This window comes from Alternaria atra, assembly GCF_907166805.1.
Source record: "Alternaria atra isolate CS162 genome assembly, contig: 25, whole genome shotgun sequence".
In the NCBI taxonomy this organism is placed as follows: domain Eukaryota; kingdom Fungi; phylum Ascomycota; class Dothideomycetes; order Pleosporales; family Pleosporaceae; genus Alternaria; species Alternaria atra.
Genome location: NW_025091323.1, coordinates 2,911,998 through 2,936,143, shown reverse-complemented (window position 1 = coordinate 2,936,143; position 24,146 = coordinate 2,911,998). Strand labels below are relative to the sequence as shown.

Here is a 24,146-nt window from a genome sequence, read left to right as displayed (position 1 = left end):
CACAAAAGGTCGCGTAGAATCGCACACCTACTCTCTTCTTGCAAACATGCGTACCAATCCATCATTCTGCCCGGGTTGAAATGTCTTGTTGGCGCATGCTGGAGCTCTCCGAGCAGACTGACGACAAGCACATCCCCCAGTTACTCGTCAAACCCGCCTTCGATCTGGACTCGTACATAGTACATCTTACCGACCTCAGCAACATATGGTGCGAAGAGCTAGACGTACATGGCATAGTAAAACGGGCGGCACAGGAGCAATCGCCAATCGAAGTCAGCAAACAGGATACGGCGCAGCTTGCCATCCTTCTCGAAAATGTCAAGAAATCCCTATTGAATGGAGAGGATGCCATATGTCGTGCCACTCGTAACGACGCGGACGGCATCACTTTGCACACTAGTATCAGCCTTCCAGAGCCACTCGACTGCTTGACGTGGAAGTTCCATCTGGAAAAGCGAACGTCTGCAACTCTGAAAAACGAACTGATTCTTCCGCTCCTTGTATCATCTCACATTCAGAATGAGCGAATCACTGCCCTCATTTCTATCGTGACCGAAAAGGACAGGGCGATCTCTCGACTCGTAGATCAGTTCGAATCCCACAACATGGACTTGGCTGCCGCTTTTCCCAGCATCGGTGGAACGAAGACAGGAAGGAGGATAGTCAAACGTGAACAAGCGGCGAAGCACGTTCCCGCCTTACGACCTTTTCGTGAAGAAGCATGGAGGCAGGAGACTGAGCAATTAGAAGACACAAACCTGACTACATTTGGCTTGTTCCAGGAAGCATTAGCGCAGAGTACCCCAAGAGTACCACGGCAATTGAAATCAGAGGATCGGGGGGTTGCGTGGTGGATTGCGGTCCCCACCCAGTTGATTCCAGCGAAAGCTCTGGCTATACACAAAGCTAATAAGCCTGTTCCGGCAGCAAAGTCAACGAAAGTTGCCCTGGACTCGGACGAAGAAGAGACAGAGGATGAATTTGAGATTCATGAAAACTTCAACGTAAGCGCATGCTGACATACCAAGAGATGAAGTTGCTAACAATCTCATAGGCACGCAATATTGCCCGAAAGCCAGCAAAGACTCCAGCGCCAATACCTTCTTCGCCACACGATAGAACTAGTGAGACAGAAAACGACAGTACTGAGGAAGATGAGGATCTGGATGCACTTACTAAGAGTCAGAGCAAAAGACAGGCTCAAACGGCACACAAGAGAGTTCGGAAGAGGACACCCTCACCTGAGCATCACTCTTCACCTGAGACGGCTACACCACCAGTTCAGAAGGCCAAAGTAGGCAGCTTTCGAATAGGTGGTAAGCTGAGAAGAACGACCAAATCTCCTCCGCCATTGCCAGAGAATACAGATGTGGAACTGGAGACAGATATCCTATCGAGCAGGGAGTCTGCGCCTCCCTCACAACTGACCCAATCAGTTCTGACACCAAAGAAAACCCGCAAGCCTTTCAGGATCGGTGGCAAAGGAAAGACAGTCGATGGATGTGCTTCACAACGCGCGATAACAGCTTCACCAAGCACCAACCGCATCAGAGCCACGCAATCGCCTACTGTAGAACCATCTTCTTCCCTGCCACCGCCTAGGGTGGTGAAAGAAACGTCGCCCGTTCAGGAGGTACATGAGGAGACGCCAGAGGAAAAAGCAGAGCGGAAGCGGGCTGAACTCAAGCGGAAGAATGAGGGAGCAGCGAAGAAACAGGCCCAGGCGAAAAAGAAGAAAAGGTTTTGAATTGTGGACGAATAAACTTCTCATCCTCCAGCAGCTGTCAAGGAAAACTCTTTCAACCCTGGTCCTTCGGTTCACTTACTTGAAGAATCACAAGTGTTGAGGCGTAGAATGACTAGATCTGGATTCATCGTTGGTACTCCCTTGTTCAGTTGTGTTCTTGACGTTTGTTCGACTCCTTTGATGTTTTCACTACTTCATCTCACATGAACGTGGAAACTTATGAATTCTGTATCTGGTCCAACCCCATGTCCATAGCATTACACCTAGCAAACGTTATACATAGTCTTCCACGATGTGTTGGAGGTAAGGTTATTTCGTACTTCTTGACATATCCCACCTTCACCTGCTACCGCGCTCTCCTTCCGCGTCCGTTTGTATACCTAGTTTTTGCTACCTGCGCACCACGTTCGACACCGCGCTTTCTCTTGCGTCGCCCCCACCTTCTCCCATCTACCATCCATTTGGATAACCGGCGTCGACCTTGCCTGCTGGTTGGGATCGACAACCACTACCTGGCAACATGTGTATTTATCATTACTCTTATGTCTCGACCTGTCGCCACGCCGAGTTCACCAGAATATCCTACTGTAACAATGCAATAGCACTCAGCCTGCCCAGAACGTAAGCACTCGTCTCCTGTTACTGCTTATCATTACTGATAGTGACAGTGACAGTCATTTGTCAGACGACCCGAGTGCAGACGATAACCCCAGCGCTCAATCTGGCTCATCTGCTCATCCATCAGTATCATCCGCCAACAATAGTAGCTCATCGCATTCGCAGTCGCATCCGCACACTCAGCAACAGCCCCAATCACAGCATAATAACAACATGTCAACTATAACGCCGTCTGAAGCTGGGCGCGCTCCAACTTGGGATGCTGTTGTGCAGGAGCGAAGTGCACAAGTCCATCATCAGACTGCTTTCATCCCACGCTCTACCCTTGTTGACAGCCCTCGTACACGACGAAATACCCTTAACGACGCTGGCCCATTATTGAATAGGCAGAGTTACAGCAACGTCAACATAGATGTTCCATTGAATACGCAGTCTTCGCTGCATATGCAGGTCACACATGACGGTAAGGTCCTTGAACTAGTTGCTCGATTGGAGTTGTATAGCGGTTACTCTGACGCCTGCGAAGGATCTCACGAAGACCATGCCGATCGGACTACTAGTCTCGATACGATCGCTGTGAATCATCAGGAGCAGGCGGAGCATCAGTCCGCCGCGCACACAGTCAGCACATCAGGTCACAGTCCTCGCAAGCCCATTCCCACCCAGTGGCTACCCAAGAGCACTGGTCCCAACCTCGCAACAGCCCAGCGTGCGAAGGTACGGAATTCCAAAAATAGCTGGGGCAGTGACTCTCCAGAAGAAGTCAAGATACTACGGGGAACGCGTAGTTCAATCGATCTGGGAAGAACACATGGCAAGGAAGGTGCATTATACCTCACAAAGGAGGCTCTGGCTGGCATCAATAGCACCATAGCATCACCCACATCTCCGCTCAGCCCTAGCACACTACATGGCTCTCCAACAAAGCGACCATGGAACATCCCTACCGGGTCGCCCTTACGTGGCAGCGCGCGGCAGCAGCATCTTTCCACCAGGATGTCACCCAACAAGTCGACGCACCTCAACATCGAGTCGATCTCAACAGCACACTCGCGAGCATCTAGCAGTGTTGCTACTTCTACTGGCCGGGTTTCGTTTCATACTGGAGAGGGGTCGCCAGTAAGGAGTCCTGCAAGCACGGAGCATAGCTTCCAATCTGCTGCAGAGAATCCCGAAGACCTCGATGTTCCCAATTTTGATCTGAAGGCTAACAATGATGATGAGCAGATGCATCAAGAATCCGCCAGTCCGCGTTCCACAACCGCGGGAGCGAACACAGATGGAAAACGGAGTTCCCTGACACCGAAACTTGCGCTTAGAATCCCTGTATCTCAATCAAACCAGGATTTCCACGAGAGCTTTCTAGCAGCACCAACAGTAACTCCGGATGGCTCTCATATGTTTCACAGTCCGCTAAGCCCGGATTCACCCACACCGGTGTCTCGTATTCCACGTGCTGGTGCCACCAGCAAGATCGCGATTCCCCCTCGAAGTCCCACCATCAAGCGAGCCGAGTCGGTGCAGTCTTTGCAATATAAGCTCAAGATGTTACAGGCTATGCAACTAGATGCGACAAAGGTGCCTCTACCCGAAACGCCAAAGCCTGTGCCGGCCCCTCTACGTCATGTCCGTACCGTCGATAGCACCGGTTCAACTTCGACTCTCTCACGAACGTTTGGATCTCATGATAGTGATCGAACGACCGGCACTGCTTCCGAGGATGAGCAGAAACACCCAGCTCACGTTGACAGTCCCGCCATTCTTGCGGACGTCAATGTTCCAGATCAGCCAAACAACATTCCAACATGCGATGCTGACTATGATCACGTCAACAAGCTTACGATCGATCACGAGGCTTCTAAAAAGGCTATGAAGCCAGAGAACGTACCTTGGGGTGTTCCAACGGCTTTTGATCATGGTATGACACTCGCATGTCTGATCAGCATGCCCACAATCATCGTTAAGATTGCTCACAATTTGTGCATAGGAAACATAAATCTCGACGCCAAACAAGACGAGGCTACCTCTCCCTTCAAAAGCCATATCGATGATGTCGAAAACGTGACTTTTGTTCGAGGAAGAAGTGAACGGTATGTACCTTATGAGCGCAAACAAGGAAATAGCGGACGTTCAACGCAATCTAGCACGTGCTCTCTTCGTGCGACTGCTCCAGAATTCGTACCCCGTCCTCCAACCACGACTAGCGTAATCGAAGCTACTGCGGAAAACTCACCTCTAGTCTCGTCTCATGACCTAGCTGGTTTGCCAGATCCAACGGTACTCGATAGAAACGGCATACCGTTCCTGTGGTACATGTACGGTGTGCAGTTTGCTTATGAGCAAGGCTATCGTAATGGTCGTCCAAAACCGCCCAAGAAGTTCAAGCAGCCCAAAAAGCAGCACGCGTCTCTGTCTTCCTCTGTCAATACTCCGCACTCTTCCTCCAAGGCGGTTCCCATCACCAACCCCAGGCCAGCGGCTCCTCTTCCCGAGGCAGCGAAGCAGAGCTTGGCTTCTGCAGGGCCGATGCCGCCACCACCTTTGCCTGCAAACCGACGTCATGAACAGACTCGTCCAGAGAACTTTCGTCCTGGTTTCAATGGAGACATATCGAGCTCGCACATCGCCGATGCTGAAACAAACCAGCCTTTTGCAAATCAACTCAACATGATCTCTGAGCAGGTTGCCCTCAACAACTGCACGAACAGCAACGCTCCTCGTCACTTCAACGTCGATCTCAGCACCTTGCGCAATGTCGGCTTCCCGCCCGGTCCTCGCAACATGCGCCCTCCCACGTACTACACAATGCCTCGTCACGGTCACCGTAACAACCGTAGCAATGGCTTATATGGTGGCTGCGGCAACGCCGGTGTCCCCATCGATGCTACGGCACCGTTCCCTAACCCTGTACCGCCGCAAGGCCGACCAGATCAAGGTCAAACCCACGGCACTTCCCCCTTCGACTACTCTGGATACACGATTGGAAAAGAGTCTTGCAGTTTGGTCGACATAACCGTCGCGACTGAGCGGGGTGGCGGCGAGCCATGTAACGCGTGCGCTCCCGACCATTGACCGACTGATGGTGGCTTTGAAGAAAGATTGAACAACGAAAGTCGATCGATGACGATAAAAGGTTCTTGGAGACTACAAGAACAAAGTATTTTGTGAAGAGAAGGTCTATTGGTATCGCGACAAATACACACTTTAGTCGCGTATGGATACGAAGTATGGCATTACGAAGGAACGAATACCAATGGGCGGATGAACCGCTTAACTCGTAGTTGATAATCAAGAATTGAATACACATGCATGGTTCTATCCGTACCTGTACCTCATGTAAGTACCTCCAGAGTAAGAAGCTCGTTTTTTCTGAGTTGTAACTTACCCTACATAAAAGATCCTGAACGTATTCGCTGTGATTCCATTCTACAAGCTTTTCATCCAAGTCATCAATTATCTCAACCACGAAAGTTTGGATGATACCGTGACCATTATGCAGATAATGTGGTATGTTTATGGAACGGCAGAATGGAACGTGGGCCTGCGGCAACTTTACACCAACATAATTTAATATAAGGTTACAGGATGCAGTCTGTTTTGATACTCAGCGCTTGACGGCTACTCGAGAGCCAGATCGACCATAAGATTTGCGCTGACGGTTGCGGCGCAGTGTTACCGCGTGAACACGTCATGGATGGGTAGATGTTTTACTAATAATGCTAAGGCGAATAGCTGTAACCTAGCATAGAGTGGTGATGCCACACCGTTGTGCAACTTAGGCAAGAGTGGAGCTTGTCATTTCGCAAGGTGGAATGCGAAGTCGGCGGGTCGGCGAACAGTGGACCTCGGCTGGCGGCTGACTAATCCACTAGTCGGGCGTTGGACAAAACTCTCCACGTCGTCGCCACTCTCTTCTTTTTCCATGTTAATAGAAAGTTGCACCCACAAAATTTGACCTCACTCTTTGTTCCTCTACAAGATTGAAGTTGACATAAGCTGGGGAGATCGAAACTCTTTGCCCCCAAGAACTGCCTGCCCCTACCGAATGGGCTGACGGTCCCGTGGCTCCGAGACATCCTATCATTAAATTTTCATCGTTGCTACGTCTCCTCTCGCCTCGAACGATACCGATACGTATACGCACGAGTGACACGATGTATGCATAAACGCGACCAAAGCGACAGAAGTGATCGCTTTGGAAAGCGCTGCACAATAAGATGGCCCGTAAATCGAAGGCGATTGACCACATGGTCAATCGCATGAGCAAAGTACGGTTGGTGGACGAGCGGGCTGCCGCCCCGCCGGCATCTCCAAATGATGCGCCAGAACATGGCAAGAAAGCCGTTCAGCGCCAGCCGTTCCGCTTCTTCGATCTTCCCTACGAGCTGCGATTGCGCGTATACGAAGAGCTTCTGATCTTTCCCAAGACCATCGACCTCGACGAAACGAATTGCCGCACCATCGCACCCGCCCTCCGCCTCTTCCTCGTAGACCACCGCATGCACGAAGAAGCATCGCGCGTATTTTACGGCAGCAACACCTTCCGCGTGTTTCCCATCGGACGCTACATCAACCGCAAGCATCCGCTACTTGCATGGTTCCCTCGCAAATACCGCGCACAGCTTACACGCTTGGAGCTGAGACTAGGGCCAGGCTTCAACAAACCGCCGAAATGCTGGGTTGTGGATAGCCGCCTTGGCCTGGCGGCAATGAAGAAGGTGTATAAACTAAAGGTCTTTGTAGAGCTTGACCCTGCATCAAACGACGTGTTCGAAGGGTTCCGTGCTGGCAAAAACTTTTATACTGAATATTGCGTCGGGTTGCTGAGAGGTTTGCTCGCGCAGGTGCCATCGATCGACGATGTGGAGTTTGATGCATACCCGAGTGTGTCCAAGTCTAGCCCACTCTTGAATGGCTTGCTCGAAGAGACGAAGCTCAATCAGAAGCGCGTGGTCTGGGGCCCCGAGAGAGGGTGGGATAAGATCGTAGAGGTCGACTTGGCAGGCGTCTTGCAGAAGCTGAGGCTTGATACTTTTTGAGCTGTCTCTGCTGCAACATACGTGGTAGAGGCTATTGCATTATATACTATATCCTTTACATTACTTTGTGTATATTTATTTTACAAGCGATAATTAATGAATACAATCTACTCGAAGCTCTTCGTTCAGCCCGCTTCTTCCCATCTTGCCTTACCGACAAGCGCTTCTCAATTCACCCCGCATATGCATCCAGCTTTCACTCTAATTACCTTCCCTTTGTCTATTATCGCAACACTGAGCACTTGTGCATCGATCACGAAGTCTTCCATCGCTTTCTGGAGCATGGCGTGTTGATACCAAAACATGCGAATGCGGCTGCCACACGTTCTCGCCGGAGTGCGATTCGTCAACTTTGTCAGAAGCCAACATTGCCTTGGCTTCAGAATGGCTCAGGATATGTTCGGAAACTCACACTGCCTGCCGAGACGCTATAGCCGCTCCGTATCTACCCACACGTCTTATCAACATTTCCGATCCAAACCATCCTTTTCTAGAAGATAGCGAAGTAGTTAGCGTACATTCATACGTCACGCTGATCTATGTATGGGGTAACGTCAGAAGAAGATACCTGACTAACTCTGGAAATTTCGAGTAGCACTATATCTCAATCCCTTGATGCGACCTCCCAAAGACTTTTCAGGAGGCCATTGACTTCGCTTGTCGCTTAGGGTTCAAATATATCGGGATAGACGCCCTTACGATCATCCAAGACTCAGTCGAAGACTCGCGTACGGAGATCGCGCGAATGGGTGACGTGTACAAATGATCCGCTTTGACGATATGTTCTGGCGCTGGAGACAACGTAGATAAGGGCTTGTCTATGAGTCGAGATCCAAGATTGAACAAGCCTTGTCAACTGGGCTTTGCAGCTACAATTGGAGACGAGACATATTAGATATCAGCTTACGCACAGTCCTTATCCGAAAGAAGACCTTGTCCGCTGGACACTAGAGGATGGATTCTGCACGAAGAAATGCTTGCGCCACGATAACTGGTCTTTCGGCATTCTAAGATGCAATGGACATGCCGGAGCTGCGAATTATCAGAGAGTAAACCCACCGCCGATCCCTCACCCCCTGTTACTCGACAACGTAAGACCGGGCCTTGCGGGAGGCAAACCTGGGATGATTACAGCATATCTACCACTATTTCATTTCTGACTGGACAGCACCAATGCACCAGAAGGTTCGCACCACACGACTAGAGGCATCTTCGAAACATGGTATAAGATTATCGAAGCCTTTTGCCATCGACCCTTGAGTTGTAGCTCCGATGTGTTACCAGCTCTTGCCAATCTTGCAACCGTGCTGGCAGCCAATCACTATATCTCCTTACCTCGCAAGTCCAAGATTCAGTGATTAGGTTATCCCTCTGCTCATCCTCTTGGATTTGGGTCTCTCAGTGGGGTGAAGACATCAGATTTGAATCCAGTAAAAAAGGAAAGCAAACAAACATCCTTTACAACGCCAAGGAGGGTGTGGCCACCCTCGGGGTGGACTTGGGTCATGATCAATCGATCATGAATATGCAACGCCTGGTCGATAATTCCTTGATACTGTGCGGGCGCTGTATCCATCTTGAGATTAGTCTGGGTTAGTCACCAAAGAGAAAAAGATGATATGGCAAAGGTCACGACGTAAGGCATTCCAGCATCACGACTATCTGAATATGGACTACAGTAGCCGGGCCAGGCCAGTCATCGAGGCAAATCGGCAGACAGCCCATGGCAGGACTCAGACTAACAATGTCAAATTTTGCTTATGCAAGGCTCTGGATTCTGGGAATCGATCGGAAGACACAATAGAGCCGCACTCGAGACTTGCGCAAGCCGAAGGAATGTTACAGAAAGAGATCATATTGATCCCGAGATTTCGCAAATCAAAGGCACTCATGGAAGAATCGACTCAGGATTTTGAACCCGTGGAAAAGATCGAAGCTTACTTCACATTACTCGAGTTGGCGGTGGTTCCAGCGGACTGCGCAGGAGAGCACAGACGGGTCGGACTCTTGAAGACTTGCGTTCATTACGACAAAGACATCACTGAAGATCCTAACTTCGATCCACTGGAACAACTACCACACCCATGGTATCACACCCAAAAAGAGACATTCTCGCTGGCATAACAAGGCTGAAAGTAATATAGACCGTTGAGTGTATCGAATCAGCTTGTTGCAACCATTTTGTATCCCTAGCGCTCTGCCTTTACCACCTCGTTGTATGTTGATGATGCTCCTTGATGTCATGTATGGGAACCTATGTTCCCGCAAAATGTTATGAGGAGCACCCACAAGAACAATGTCGTCAAGATACCCAACACCACTCCGCTTTGCATCCTACACCACCTGACCTCCTCGTCTCGCCAAAAAAGTAATTCAAGAGTATCCTCAATGCACTCCCTCCAAAACTTCAGAACCGCTGCCGGTGCACCAAAGTTGGCTTTCGTTACACAGTCTGGACCTCCTTGTTCTAATACATGATTCCGGGTCGCATCATCGCAATACGCCTCCACCCACTCGGCAAGCAGAGTCCAGAGATATACTTTCAATTCGCGCCGAAGTTGGTGAATACTTGTCAAGCGGTGGCCCGGAGAACGCAGTGTGCGATGGAAGTACAAGCGCGTGATCCTGAAGATGTGATCGACCGCAACAAGAGTAGCCTTTTCTTCGTGTCCGGGGTAGTCGCAGCGCATAACATATCTCAGATACTCCTTGTGCGGCGTTAGAAATTTGGCACGGTCTTGAAGGTGTGCGAGCATCTTGAGAACTTCCATGTAATGAATATCGATCTCTTGGAAGGGGTCCGTGTCGGCCATGGTGTTTTCAATAGAGCTCATGACTAGGTAGTTGAGATCCAGTTCTGGTCGGTACCATGATGTGGTCGTTTCTTCTTCCTCAGTTGTATATCCCTCGGATTCACACTGACAGGCTTGGGAGTCCAGACCATCTTTGATTAAGCGAATACAGAGTCGATGGCCGCAATGTAGAGTACAGTGCGGCGCTGGTGCTGATACGCCCTGGCGTGTGTTTAATGGGTCTTCGAAGTCGGGAAATCGATCCTTGTCAATGTCTTTGTTTATGCCATCGAACAAAGGAGATGGTGGTGCGATGGGGAGACGAAGATTCGAGTATGGGCTATTGATGCGAAGTGGCGGCTTAGGACGTATGGTCGTAGACGTTGTTGCGGATGCAAAGTCAGTGTCTGAACTTCATTGTCGTGCTTGATAACGTGTTTTATAAGCGAGTCGTCCTTACAAGCGAGTCGTCCACCCCACCAACTTTGATCACCTTTGAAGATCAAATCAGTTATGCCTCAACGCCAACAAGCTCTATTGCGCTCATCTGAAGCTGATATGCAGCTTACTATATCATCTCTTAATAGCCACCAGATCAAGACTGAGAGAGCTGCTGCTCGCGCGTTTAACGTCCCTCGAATGACGCTACGCGACCGACGCGCTGGCAGGCTTGCACGACGCGATTGCCAGCCCAACTCAAAGAAGCTTACCCAGCTAGAGGAGGAGGTAATTATTAGACATATACTCGACCTTGATCAGCGAGGATTTGGGCCTACGTATACAGCTGCGCGCGATATGGCTAATAAGCTGCTTGCTGCGCGTGGCGCAGGTCGCGTTGGCGTCCACTGGCCGCGCAACTTTGTCAAGCGTACAGACAGTCTTATGACGCGTTTTAATCGATCGTACGATAGGCAGAGAGCTCTATGCGAGGATCCTGTGCTAATCAGCCGCTGGTTTAAGCTGGTAGAGGAGACAAAGGCCAAGTACGGCATCTGTGATGAGGACGTCTACAACTTTGACGAGGCTGGCTTTATGATGGGCAAGATCCAGACTTAGCTAGTTATCACAGGGTCAGAGAGGAGAGGCAGGCCAAAGACTATCCAGCCTGGCAACCGCGAGTGGGTGACGGTAATTGCTGCAATCAACGCTGCTGGCTGGACAATCCCACCGTTCCTCATCTTTGCTGGCAAGTATCACCTGTCAGCCTGGTACGAGGAGGATATCCTACGCGACTGGGCTATCGCAGTTAGCGACAACGGCTGGACAACCAACGAGATAGGAGTAGAGTGGCTAAAGCACTTTATTAAGCATACTGAGGGCAAGGTAGTTGGAGCACGCCGCCTGCTTATCCTTGACGGCCACGAGAGCCACCAGTCTCTTGAGTTTCAAGAGCTCTGCAAGGAGAGCAATATCTACACGCTCTGCATGCCAGCTCACTCATCTCACCTACTGCAGCCTCTTGACGTAGGCTGCTTCTCGCCTATGAAGCGCGCGTACAGCCGTGAGATTGAGGCTCTAATGCGCTACAATATCAACCATATCACCAAGCTCGAATTCCTGCCAGCCTTTAAGGCAGCCTTTGATCGATCGTTCACCTTAGCCAATATCTGCTCAGCTTTTCGAGGCGCAGGCCTAGCCCCTCTCCAGCCAGACGCTGTTCTATCAAAGCTCAACGTGCAGCTGCGTACGCCTACTCCACCAGCTGCTCTCGCAGAGCCTCCCTGGGAGGCTCGTACACCAAGCAACGTACGTGAGCTTGAGGCTCAATCAACGTTAATACGTGATCGCGTGCGGCAGCATAAGAGCTCATCACCAGCCTCGATTATTGAGGCGATTAACCAGCTTAAAAAGGGGGCTGAGGTGATGATGCTCTCAGCCGAGCTTATGCGCGATCAGATTACCTGCCTTGAGAGAGCCAACGAGGCAGCAACTAAGCGTAGGCAGCGCAAAAAGAAACGGATACAGAAGCGTGAGACCTTAACAAAGGGAGAGGGAGAGGATATACTAGCTCAAAAGGAGGCTGACCAGCAGATTGAGCGTGAACAGCGTCAAGGTGGTGAGCGATCAGGCCTTAGCCGCCAGGCTATTGCGCGCTGCAGGAGGTGCAGGGAGACTGGGCACAACTCACGAACGTGCAAAAAGGATGCTGTAGATACTATTTAATCTACTATATTAATCGCTTTGTTCTACCTTATTACGTTGTTGCGTTGCGTAGCTTTGAAGGTGATCAAAGTTAGTGGGGTGGACGACTCGCTTGTAAGGACGACTCGCTTATAAAACACGTTAGTGGCTGCGTGATAGATTGTTTGGCGGATGCGTTTTGAAGCAGGTGAAAGAAAGACAATCGGTTTGATCAGGAATGTTTTGCTCATGAGGGGCGAGACATTGTGCGGACATGTAGCCGTAGTCTAGGCGTTGTATGCAAGTTCATCGAGCTATACGTTGATGGCAACAGTGGCCGCGCGGTGAAGCTTTCCCTCACTTAGCTAACACCAAACTGGTGATGTATTCAGGAGGCAGACTACCAGCGGCTATCAGACTTCAAAGAGTAGTTATTTTGCATAATAGGTACTAACGAGAAAGAACTTTACATAAATTTAAAAAAGATACAATCGAGAATAGTGCTGCAAGCTATCTGTCCGTACAAATAGGAATGCTATGGTGTAGGTCATCTAAAAAGATGCTTTTGTCGCTCACCCTTTAGACTGGAATCATGAACGCGTATATGAAATAGCTGTTTACAGCGGGGTATTATACAACGGACTGGAGTATTGCTCAACATTACTTTCTCATCGTGAACCAACTCCAAAAACAAATGCTGAACCAACATCTAACACTGAAGCGTCATCTTCTTCCACCAAGAGCATCGGTCCAAGTCGAGTGCTTGAATCCTGTGCATCGCATTAGCCTCAAACCTTTTCCTCACAATACGTCTCCCAAACTTACACAAATGTCTCAAAGGGAACTCCTCTTATCCTCTCCTCCCCGTCTTCGTCAACTTCCCATGGGTCTGGCTGGAAGCTCACATCCGCCCATGACAGGAAGAGCTCCCTCCAGTAACATGCTTCCGCAGCAGGTGTAAGATATCTATCTCGAAATGTCGCTACACTGTTCTTCACAATAGCTTTCGCACGCTCTGGGTTCCGTAAGAGGTCTTGTACTTTTGCTTCGAGGTCGGAGAAATCGCGCTTTACCTCTACAACGTTTTGGTTTGGTCCGGAGGAAATGTAAAGGTGCGAATGAGGCTCAATCCACTCGGCTTTATGTGTTATCATAACAGATGCGCAGTTGAGAAGGTATTTCCCCCGGCCAGAGTAGCTGCGACCTACGAAGTTGTCAATATGTTCAGTTCCAGTCATCCTGTTCAGAGAGGAAAGGCCATCTTACCTTCAGTGTGTATAAGAAACTGATACTTGCAGTGATCCATGATTGGCAACGCAGCACTTCCCGCAGTCACATCCGTTCTGCTCTTCCAGGTCACTTGATCCACATCTGCCCATGATTTCCCTCTTGTAACTCTCATTAGCGCACCTCTTACTTCCTTGTTTGTCTTAATAGCCCCTCGCCAGAGTACCTTTGGAACTTTATTCTCCCACTCTACTTCGCTGTCCCGAATATCACCGCGTATTTGCTGATATTCGCCAACCAGATCAAGCGGCCATGACCAGTAGCCAAAGTCTGGCATCACCCACATTTCCTTGTCGAGAGAGGCATGTCGTGAGAAAGCCCAGAGAGTATGGTGAGAGTGAGATTCATCGGCTATGTCGTTTACGTGGAAGGAGAATTCTATCGAGGGGATGGGGGAAGGTGAAGATGTTATTGCGCGATTGAGTTGGTGGAGAGTAGCAAGAAGGCGGGGTCGTTGGTAGCCTTTTCCGTCGAATTTTGAGTCGATAACGTAGAGCTGAAGAGAATAGTGTTAGCTTCCGTGTCTTGTTAACAAACTAAGAAGACGGGGAATGACAATTACCTTGTGGTTGTATATCATAACCCGCACTGCCCCATACGGCTTCGAAGACAAATCGATGTCCGCAAGGCTGACATTTCCCAGGTCTTTTTGTACTGCAACTGAACGGTCCAACTCATCAAAGAGACCAGAGAATTTGGTACGGCACTCTGTGTGAGAGAGACCATAATTTGAAATGGGTGCTGTCAACGGTGGGTGGTAGGCCTTTGGTTTGTGGAGAGTTCCTGGTGCCGCTGGGGTTACTGGGTCCGGCGAGGTAGATAGAGTGTTTTGGAGAGTTCTCGACGTCCCTGAAAACGGACGGGAATCACTGGCTTGGAGACGATAGCGAAGAAGGGCTCCTGTTATGAATATCATAAGAATGCAGAACAAGCCGAAAGAATAAGACAGGAATTGGCGAAGACTACATGTTCTAGTCATGGTCTATGATGTTAATTCTGAACTTTTAAGGGGGAAAGGTTATAATTTGCTGTTGTAGATGTGTATGACCGCAAAACCCGCAACGACTCAACAGAGAAACAAAGCACGAAGCATGAAAGCTGGGCTACAACAACGCAAAGTTTGGCGATGATATCTAAGACTATACTGTGAGTTCTAAGAAAGTGAGAACAGGCGATGCGACGAGATTCAGCGAGGCGCAGTGCGGACCGGAGTGTGGACCGGAGTGCTGAGTCTCTCGCGTAGAGCGTGTTTCCCCTTCACAACAATTCCAGTTAGGACGATTAACCAATCCGAGCTAGCTTCGACTACGCCTCAGAGGCCTTAACCACGATAGGGATCCTGCGATAATTCCAAGGAGTCACATAACTAGTTATTTATCCCACCAACGCGATGGCGGAGCGCAGTTCCAGCGTTGCTGCCTCAGCACTGGTGATCATATTATATGCTTTTCGTGCGGCATATACATCCTTGCCCTGAAGACATAAATGCCTCCTTGGCCGAAGGCGCTTTCTTCTGGTATGGCGAGCTGCTTGCGGATGCTTTCTCTCTGCCTGATGTTGTTCTTCAACATTTTGGAACTAACCTGACAGCACACGGTATGCCCGCGGTATCGGATGCAGTGGTCGATTCTGTTTTCGTTGCTCTACTTCCACTCCTCCTATCTGTCATCTTCTTCCGTGCATACCGGCAATTGCTTTGAATGCTATGCTTGCGGCTGGCGTGTGAACAGGCGTGGCGATCGACTTCTGGCTTGAGGGATGTTTGACGGGGTAGGCCTCCGGCCATCTGGAACGTGTAGGCTACACCAGTTACGAAAGGATGAATGTGCGATGACTGTGAAACGATACGTCGAGCTCAGGGCGCGTCGAGTAGTCGGTTCAAGCCAAGCCCCTAGAGTGCAGCAGCGGGAAGATCGGGCTAGACTTATTTGGGATAGAGCCACCGCCGACAATGACGCAACGCGATTTTGTCCCCATGCCACTCTGGACGGTACCGACTTGGATCAGAAACGACCCTCAACCTCTCCCGCGATGCGACCGCTCTGAAGCGGACATTCCAAACCCTCGATCGCGTAATTCGATATGGCGCTTCCTTTAAGCATCTTCCTTGGCGGCTGCGTGGTCGCCATCCCCGTCGTAACTGGTGTCGCGCAAGGTGTCGAGCACCAGAAGAAGCAGAACGAAGAAGCCGCCAACGAGTCGCGCATGTGGAAATTCAACTGCCTCGTAGCCTGCGACGACCCCGATCCGATAGCGAAAGAAGAAGTCGACAATGGTATCCTCGTCGTGCGCCATGATAAAGTCTGGGTTGTGCCGAGGGATGCGGATAACAAGCCAATGTGGCCGGATGGGGTAGATGGGGAAGGGAGAGAGCCATTGCATCCGTTTGCAGGTTTCTACATCGCATACCCGGACGAGGAACGGTCTCCTCCGGAAAGGGGGCTGGTTAGCACGATCAGTGACGACCCCCCTATGCTGAACTGGATATACTGCGACAAAGAGACGTATGAACTACGCTACTCAAATCGCACGGGCAGCATCATGCATCATGTGGGCGTTTGGGACTGGACTGAAGATGAGACCCACCTCACATTTGACGGCTGGGAAGGCTTCATCGCTATCGACGAATGGGATGGTGCTGATGAAGACCCTAATACGCCGTGGGGTAAAGAAGGGCTGCGCTGGGCAGTGTACTTCGACAAAGACGACAACGGGCTCAAGGGGAGGCACAAAGGAAGGGACATGTTCGAGATCAGCCTCAAGCGTAGGATACAGAGCGCTGAAGAGCAACTGAAGCAGAATGAAGCAGCCGAGAAGAAGATGCAAGTCAAGAGTAGAGGTGGTCTTAGCACTCAGTTTGCTGCGCCTCAGAAAGAGAGAGACAAGGAGTGGGAAAAGAAGTTCGGTGAGAAAGCGAGGCTGGAGCTGGAGAGGAAATTGGCAAAAGATAAGGAGGAAGGGCAAGGGCCTGAGTGGGCCAGAGGCGATGTTGGGAACGGAGGATGAGCATGTGAAACAGACGACATGCCCGCCATGCCTAACAACGCTGTCTGTGAATTTGGCGTACGATACGGTGCTTCTGAGCTCAAATAGCGCTAGAAGTTGGTCGTCATGGCTGTTCACGTCTCGAATCGTAGTATTGCTGAGGAAGGCTGATAACGCCCCGGCTACGCCATGGGACGTTCGGCTGCCTTATAGCTCCGATGAATCGTTCCGTCCCTGGGGTCACCCATTCTACGCATCTCTATCACTTGAGGTCAGCCTCGTCAAACCTTTGACACAATGCTCTGTCACCACCGAGCATCAAGATGATCACAGTCTCATGTTGCGTATACGTCCCCGCCATACGAAATAGAAGGCTCAGGCGGGAATCTCGAACCGCAGAGTAAGGAGGTTTGGCACAGAGTTCACAAGGTGAGGCTCAAGCGACCTCTGCAGCAATCCTGCCGCGGTCATAGTATTGTCGAATTGGTATCAGCGACTGCGGTCCACACTTGACATCCCGTCAACACATTTCAGGAGTTCGTACAAACCACGAGTCTTTCAAATGCACTAGGCTTGCCTATGTGTCCGGCCCCAATTTATGCTGCGCAAGGGTCCTGTAGCCTGAGGGTCACTGGATATTTTAAAACAAAACCCCATTATGAGAGTATTGCCAAATAGGGTAGTACAGATCATGAGAATGAGTCTGCGATAAAACGAAGCATGCGTAAAAAGATATCACAATATATTGGCACTTTGTTCATAATTGCGCACGAGTGACCGCTAAGCCCTGGGGTAATGCCCAATTATCCCCCACTTCCGTCTCCTCCACTTTCGAGGTATTTGCTCTTGCACAGTTCCATCGTCAACTCATACAAGTTTCCTTGATCCCTTCTCATACGCGCTTGCGCTTGCGCTCCATATGGTGCTACCGATGGCCTCATATATAGCGTCGCAACTGGATTGAAGCGCTGAAGATATGTACCGCAAAATGAAAGGAGCCTCAAGCGTTTTCAGTTGTGCACACAGACCAGCCTCCCGAGCAGTTTCACTACGATTGATTTGAGCGATGAACTGAGCCGTCAAAGCATGGGCGCTGAGCAAGGAAGTCTGCATCTGCATCGAGCTGTGCATCCCTGGCGGTGCGCTTCAGTGTTTGGGCGGCTTGTGGAACATCGCAAGAGAGAAGATGCGTAACGCCTACAAGATGTGAATCTGTTGTGTGGCTGGCGTAGTACGGACTTCCGTCGACATGCTGGTTGCTCTCATACTGTCCAATGTCGATGCTGCCTCGATGGGAGCTGCCCAGAGTGTTTATCACCTGGAAGCTATTGAAGGGAACTGTTCCACCATCGATAGAACCAAGTTGAGTATGGTTTGCAACGCCTTTCAAGGTAGTGGTACTAGACGCAGGTAAGAACGCATGGCTACGGGTCGGTATATCCTGGCGAGCACCTCCAGTGTGAACCCGTCCTACTGAGATGCCAAGGCCCCTCAAATCCTCTGAGCTAAAATACTCTTCAGCATCTACCGATGCTGACTGTGTCTTCCCGGAGGCTGCGTCGTTCCTTTTCTTCCAAACCGATCGTCCTTCTTCGATGAACTCTTGACGCTTATCATTCTGTGCACAGTTCACGATGGTACCTGAGTATCGCTGGGCCGGCGCAGCAACAGTAGTTTCGAGATTTTCGCCCTTGAGCAGCGAGAAGCATCGGCTCTTAGACAAACGCAACAGTGCGCAGAGCTGGTCCATACGCTGCGCGAAAGTAAGGAAGCGTGACTTCCGGGCCGTCGCCAGCGCCTGCTTGTCATAGATGGGAAGCGACACCGGGCCATTGATATGTAGATGTTCGGAAACATCAACGAGCTGCCAACAGACCTTCTCCATGTGCTCTGGATGAGGCGCGTTAACAGCATCTCGAGTCCAGCGGTTCACGAAAGCGGGTGTTTCGCGCCGGTCTGAGCATGTTGAAGTGTCTTTCATCGCTTCCAACAGCTCAACAACGTATGCGGCTCGTTCTTCATCATTGGTCGGAATAGTGTCGTCGCTAATTGGTGCGAACCACTCCTTGTCGAGATGACGGAAAAGCATGGCCTTCTTCGCTTCTGCAAGATTCTGGAATGCTAGCCCATGGGTAGTACCTCGCGCTGAAGCAAGCTTAGTAGCCAGTTCCGGTGCCGGCGGATTGGGCGGTACATATCTATAATCGTCTTGGGTGTGCGCATGGGATAAGTCTTGCTGGGCATTAGCAGTATGTTGGAATGGCTGATAGGGAGGAGGCGGCGTGCTTGGGATATCCTGCGCTATCAACTGCTCAAGTGTTGGTTCGTCTTGTCGGATGACGCTATGTTGGAGCTGGTCGTTTTTGTTTGCACAACCGAAGACATTATCTAAACCAATCACTTTGTTTCCTAGTGCTCGTAGTTGAGAAAAGTTGAAATCTTCAAGGCCGCTGTCAGCACTCCATTGTGCGTCTTCGGCGTCCAATGTCATCTGATGCTGAGATTCAAAAGCGTGCTGGATGTCTGTAAAATTCAGCCCAAAGTTGCTGTTATCAGTACGGCTCTCGGCCAGGGGAGTGTCTTGAGACATGCTGTTATCAACGGACTTCCACTGGTTTCGATTGAGTTGTTCTCGGGTCAGAATAGAGTTGATAGTCCTAATCTACCCAATCACTCAAACGTTGGTCAGATTAGTTTTAGGTAGTACCTAGTTGAGAGACTGTAAGGTTGTGATCTGATGAGCATCGAGGTGGAAGAGTCTACATATGCCATATATGTGTCGTGGTGCTTCCTATTCAGTGAATCTAGTCTCCGCTGGTTGAGGCACGGCGATAGTGCAGTGATCTGAGTATTCACACTCCATCGAAGGCGAGAAGTCCATGAATGGAAGACTCGTGCGCTGTGTAGCCATAATACCAGAAGAGTGGAGGAGTTCTAGCAACGTCGATTCGACAATGTCCTAGTAGTATCGAATTGGAAGTAGAAATGTGACTCCCGTTTACACCAAGTCTGATGAGGCGTACTACAAGATGAAGTTTTGACGACATCATGCTGCCAGGTTTTTCGCACCCGCGTCGCTATCGTTGGAAAATAGTAGCTGTGCTAATAAGTGAATCTTCGAGAGAGGACATAGATGCGACGAGGAAGGTGTCGCTGAAGAGACACGTGCTGACAGCGCGACTGAACGCGTCGTGACCAGATTCGGACATCTAGCGGCTTGGCGGACAGTATCCGCAGGCCATAACGAGCATCCAGCTCGAAGAATTATAACGTAATCCGTTTTGATCTACTATGGGCTATATGCCATGATCCTAGCTCATATTTGTGCATCTTCACAACTACAGCATTTCCGCAAACTCCTACCAGTACTATGTAAATGTTCCTGAACTACCCAGTTAGTAAGACTGCGTATTTGGGGCTATCGATAATAATCTAAATGTTAGGCTAAAACTACTCTATCGCTAGAATACATCCATGAAGCACGCAGAACGCTGAAGAATACAGAAAGAAATAGATGTCTATCACAGCTATATTAGTTTCGTTCCACTCGATTATTCTATCGTCGTCCCTTGCTTTCACTACAATGCAATTTACGCAGCAGGCTTTCTCGGCTCCAACTTTCGCGGCGCCTTCTTTGGAGCAGATGCTTGACTTGCATCACCGCTCTTCTGTGCAGTGCTACCCTGCTGACCTAACTTCCTTGGCTTCCTCTTCTCTTTCGGGGCAGCCGCTGGGGCATTGTTCTCTTTGTTTTCACTAAACGATACGCGCTTTGGTTGACTAGAGGTGTTCGCAGGCTTGTTCGCAGTTTTTGATGTTTGTGAGGAGGTCTTTGACTGACTTGTAGTCTGTTGCGCACTCGGTGCTTGCTTTTGCTGAGAAGACTGGGCGGGTTGGGAAGCTGACTGAGGGTTGGCAGGTGCTCTAGTGGTTGGCGGCCGTTGAGAACGAGGTTTGGGTGCTTCTTTCACTGATTCGTTGGACTGTGACTTCTGTTGCTTTGGTGGTTGTGTGCTGTTGGTCTTTGGTTGTTGTTGTTGTTGTTGTTGTGGCTTCGTTTGAGAACTTTTCTGAGGCTGGGTTTGCTGTTGGGGCTGACTCGGCACTTGTTGGGCCTGCTTCTGAGGCTGCTGCTTCGGTTGAGATGAGCTTTGCTGCTGCTGTTGATGTTGTTGCTGTTGACCCTGGCCTCCCCAAGGATTCATTGCAGCACCTATTCCACCCAGTCCCATTGCACCCCCCATACCCTTAGCTGACGGCATATTGGGCATACTCGGCATACTCGGCCTCCATGCTGTCATGTCTTTGGCCGACTGAGACCAAGACTGCGGCATTTGGTCCGGTGCGTCGTTCTTCATTTGCTCCAGCTCTTCTTTGGACGGCGCTTGGGTTTCCTTCGTTTGCATAACCATCTTTTCTAAAGCCTTCTTTTGCGACGGCGTCGACTTGATATCTGGGAGGAAGTCTCCGACAACTCCCTGAACACCTTGACTTGCCATTTCGCCAAGATCCCACATTGGTCCGTTCATCGCGCCGTAAACTGATCCAATGCCACCTCCAAGCAGTCCTGTCACTGTGGATATTGTGCCGCCAACGAGGGCGCCAGTCAGTTTCCCAATGGTAACACCCGGCTGCACTCCCAATCCGGCACCAGCTGCAAGGCCTTGGAAAGCGCCCGACTGCGTGTACTTTGCCGCTTTTCCAAAAGACTCTGCTTCAATTTCCTTGTTGATTGCTTTTGCCAAAATCTCTTCTCTTGCCTTCGCGTCGCCCGCTCCATGCGCAGCTTGCCTCAACTCCCACGCCTTCTGCCCCGCCTGGAGCGCCATGCTTGCTGATACGCCGGCATTCTGTTTGATCTCATGGTCCGGGATGCCGCCTTGTTGGCCGCCAGCGTTGTTGTTAGCCATATCTTGGTTCGGTGAGTTTGCGGTTTTCGGTTTCGATTTTTGTTGCGCCTGTTTCGGTGGCATCTTTTCGTCCAAATGTGATTCTGATAATGTTATAGTAAGGGTCTAGACAGAAGGCTGGGTCGATGGGTTAACGCTAGTGTGACAGCTCAAGTGCGAATATGCTACGTCATTCCGATCATCAAGATCGTCGTGATAGTACGCGACCCGTGTGGCCAAACAACAACCTGTTTTAAGCCAAGAACACGAGACGTAGTCTTTATAAGATGTAGGGTTATCCCTTGTAGAGTCGGTCGAATAACTCAATAACAAGACCGATGGGTGTCACTCAGTGGTTCTTGTCCCAGTAACCGCAAGCCATGACGTCAGCAGCCCGACGCCAGGGTCTCTGGCTTTCCAAATTCCAGTATAGAACGACTCACATTCGCATGTTGTTAACCGAGCTTTCAGTAGTCCTAGCGCTTAGTGTAGTGTCGAACATGTCACTCGGCTCGCAAGTCATTCGCTCAAAATTCATCTCGTAGTTGGATCCAATCATTTTATGTCGAGCTCAAGACATGCAGATACCTATTCATTAGCTGTGGTCCACTCGCTCAATGCGTTGCTATGATAGTGTTTGAAGAAACGTTCACGCCTGTTTCATAGCGTCGCCGATAGCATCAGCTCCCTTTCCACCTCCCCTCAGTTCCTTGTTCGTTACTTGAATCAACACCCTTCGGTAGCTTGTCAGGGATGGCGTCCCGTCATCGGTAACTTCAAGTATCAGATGAAGCAGTTGACCTTGAGCAACCGGCTTTCTGCTCATCAACTCCACCGCGCATTTCTCTGGTGGTGGAAGCGTAACCTCGACTTTTCTGCCCTCATCGTCCAGCTTCTTGATTCCGAGTTCAGCTACCTCAGCATCAACCCACCATTGTGTTGCTGTAGGTTCACGGTAATGCCACCATTTGAACGTGATGTTCCTGTCATCGGGATCGTATGTAGCGGAGGCATCAAGGGTGATTGTTGATCCGGCCTCCGCAGTAATTTGTACAGGCGCTAAGCCTTTGAAGCCGCTGATGTTGATAACTGGGTGATGGTTCGCTTTCTCAAAGTCAGGCTCCATGCTCCATTTGATGCGCGCAGCAAAATCGTTCTGGAATGCATCACGCCAGCGCCAGATCGTCGCGTGATTCGATTTGTAAGTCCTATGGCCGACTTTGACTCTGTCCACTACATCGCTATAGTGGTTGCTGTTCAGCCCCTCAGTGCTGACATCAGTCCGTCCGTAACGACCTCCCCAAGACCCGTAGTTGGGGCAATCGGGTACACCCAAGCCATTTTGGATGAGGTAGAGGAATGTCGGGGTGTCGCCTTCCGGAATGAAGAGATAGTCGGGATACGCACTTCCGAGAGGGCCAATCTGGATGTTCTCCTTGATCCAGCTCTTCTCCATCTTGGTGAAGTCTGGGCCACCCTCATCAAAGCCATAGTACCTGTCGCCGGAGATGCCAGTCCATGCAGCCATACCATACTGGTTCCAGCCGTGAATGGAAGCAATGTAGAAGACGTCAGGGAAATTGTTGCGAATCCATGCGCCCGTGTCGTCTTGGTCGGAGATAGCGTAAACGCGTAGACGTGAGAGTAGGCGCTTGGAGTCCTCAGGCTCGAAATTGTCATCTACTTTGAGCAATGCTGAGGCAAGTGTGTTTGTTCCGCCCCAGCAAAGGACCCATAACGGCTGTGTAGACGGCGCGACAATGCGATCATACAACAACTGTCCGCCTGGAGACAGTGGGATGTCTGTGCCAACAGCCGACATACCGTAAGTCTAAACATTATCAGCGCCATTCGCAAGTAACACATTGCACGTTGGATAACGGGTGGAAGCATACCTCAGCGCCTTTGCAGATCAACCCGCGCATGCGATCTGCGGTCGGGTATTGCCATTTTGGGTGCACATGCTTATTCAAGTTGTCAACGACGTCGGCATATGCGTCGATGATTTTCTCCATGTCTTGCGGGCACACTTTGTTCTTCATCCACGTGCTTGTGCAAGCTACGAGACCCTCTGTCTCGAACTCGTTGGAGTACAGAAGGTATCGACATAGCGACTCAGCATCATCCGGTTCGTTGGAGATGTCGGACAAGATGAATACGCGGGGTTTTTGCGCATATGTTTGTAGCCTTTCGGTAGCCATGTTGGATGATCTAGTTTGGTGTGGTGAAGAGGATGAGATTGACTATGAATACAATAGAGGGCGAGCTCCTATTTCCATACTGTTGAGCTGTTGTGGTCCCTCGACGTTACACAAAAAGCAATTGAAACTGTACCATGGCGTCTCACAAAGGTGGGGCGTTGAGCGGCGGATGCGGTGTCCTTAGGCACCTCCTTCCATCTGGAGTAGATCCGGCTATACTTGCCATCCGTGTTTCTCGGCCTGAAGCTGCTCCTCACTATTTCCTGGATTGGGTCGCTGTGAGTCGCCTCACCATCCCGACCCAGATTCTACACGACTTGGAAAGTACGGAATAGCCGTTGCCACGCGCTCTTAGTGGAATGAGGCTCAGCTGTCTGCGCCACAACTGGGCCGCATCAAACTGTAGCTCAGCCTTGCATGCTATGACGTCCTGCAATCTACCTGCCCCGCTTCAACACCACCAGCCA

The 24,146-nt window shown here is 50.3% G+C and overlaps 7 protein-coding genes across 7 annotated transcripts; 4 read left to right on the top strand and 3 right to left on the bottom strand.

Annotated features, from left to right (window-relative positions):
- Window positions 1–80: 80 nt before the first annotated feature.
- Window positions 81–1,747, top strand: ALTATR162_LOCUS6027 (uncharacterized protein; the record flags this gene model as incomplete). Its single annotated transcript, XM_043313647.1, has 2 exons — window positions 81–1,004; window positions 1,055–1,747. 2 exons carry the CDS (start codon window positions 81–83, stop codon window positions 1,745–1,747), a joined length of 1,617 nt encoding a protein of 538 aa, XP_043169582.1.
- Window positions 1,748–2,578: 831 nt separating this feature from the next.
- Window positions 2,579–5,437, top strand: ALTATR162_LOCUS6026 (uncharacterized protein; the record flags this gene model as incomplete). Its single annotated transcript, XM_043313646.1, has 1 exon — window positions 2,579–5,437. The coding sequence occupies one exon, from the start codon at window positions 2,579–2,581 to the stop codon at window positions 5,435–5,437; it is 2,859 nt and encodes a 952-aa protein (XP_043169581.1).
- A 1,175-nt stretch (window positions 5,438–6,612) lies between these two features.
- Window positions 6,613–7,404, top strand: ALTATR162_LOCUS6025 (uncharacterized protein; the record flags this gene model as incomplete). Its single annotated transcript, XM_043313645.1, has 1 exon — window positions 6,613–7,404. One exon carries the CDS (start codon window positions 6,613–6,615, stop codon window positions 7,402–7,404), a length of 792 nt encoding a protein of 263 aa, XP_043169580.1.
- A 5,622-nt stretch (window positions 7,405–13,026) lies between these two features.
- Window positions 13,027–13,890, bottom strand: ALTATR162_LOCUS6024 (uncharacterized protein; the record flags this gene model as incomplete). The annotated part of the gene is made up of 3 exons (XM_043313644.1): window positions 13,027–13,087; window positions 13,143–13,521; window positions 13,584–13,890. 3 exons carry the CDS (start codon window positions 13,888–13,890, stop codon window positions 13,027–13,029), a joined length of 747 nt encoding a protein of 248 aa, XP_043169579.1.
- A 1,796-nt stretch (window positions 13,891–15,686) lies between these two features.
- On the top strand, window positions 15,687–16,610 carry ALTATR162_LOCUS6023 (uncharacterized protein; the record flags this gene model as incomplete). Its single annotated transcript, XM_043313643.1, has 1 exon — window positions 15,687–16,610. The coding sequence occupies one exon, from the start codon at window positions 15,687–15,689 to the stop codon at window positions 16,608–16,610; it is 924 nt and encodes a 307-aa protein (XP_043169578.1).
- A 1,027-nt stretch (window positions 16,611–17,637) lies between these two features.
- ALTATR162_LOCUS6022 (uncharacterized protein) lies at window positions 17,638–19,179 on the bottom strand (the record flags this gene model as incomplete). The annotated part of the gene is made up of 1 exon (XM_043313642.1): window positions 17,638–19,179. The coding sequence occupies one exon, from the start codon at window positions 19,177–19,179 to the stop codon at window positions 17,638–17,640; it is 1,542 nt and encodes a 513-aa protein (XP_043169577.1).
- Window positions 19,180–22,127: 2,948 nt separating this feature from the next.
- Window positions 22,128–23,679, bottom strand: ALTATR162_LOCUS6021 (uncharacterized protein; the record flags this gene model as incomplete). The annotated part of the gene is made up of 2 exons (XM_043313641.1): window positions 22,128–23,309; window positions 23,374–23,679. 2 exons carry the CDS (start codon window positions 23,677–23,679, stop codon window positions 22,128–22,130), a joined length of 1,488 nt encoding a protein of 495 aa, XP_043169576.1.
- Between the last annotated feature and the right edge of the window lie 467 nt (window positions 23,680–24,146).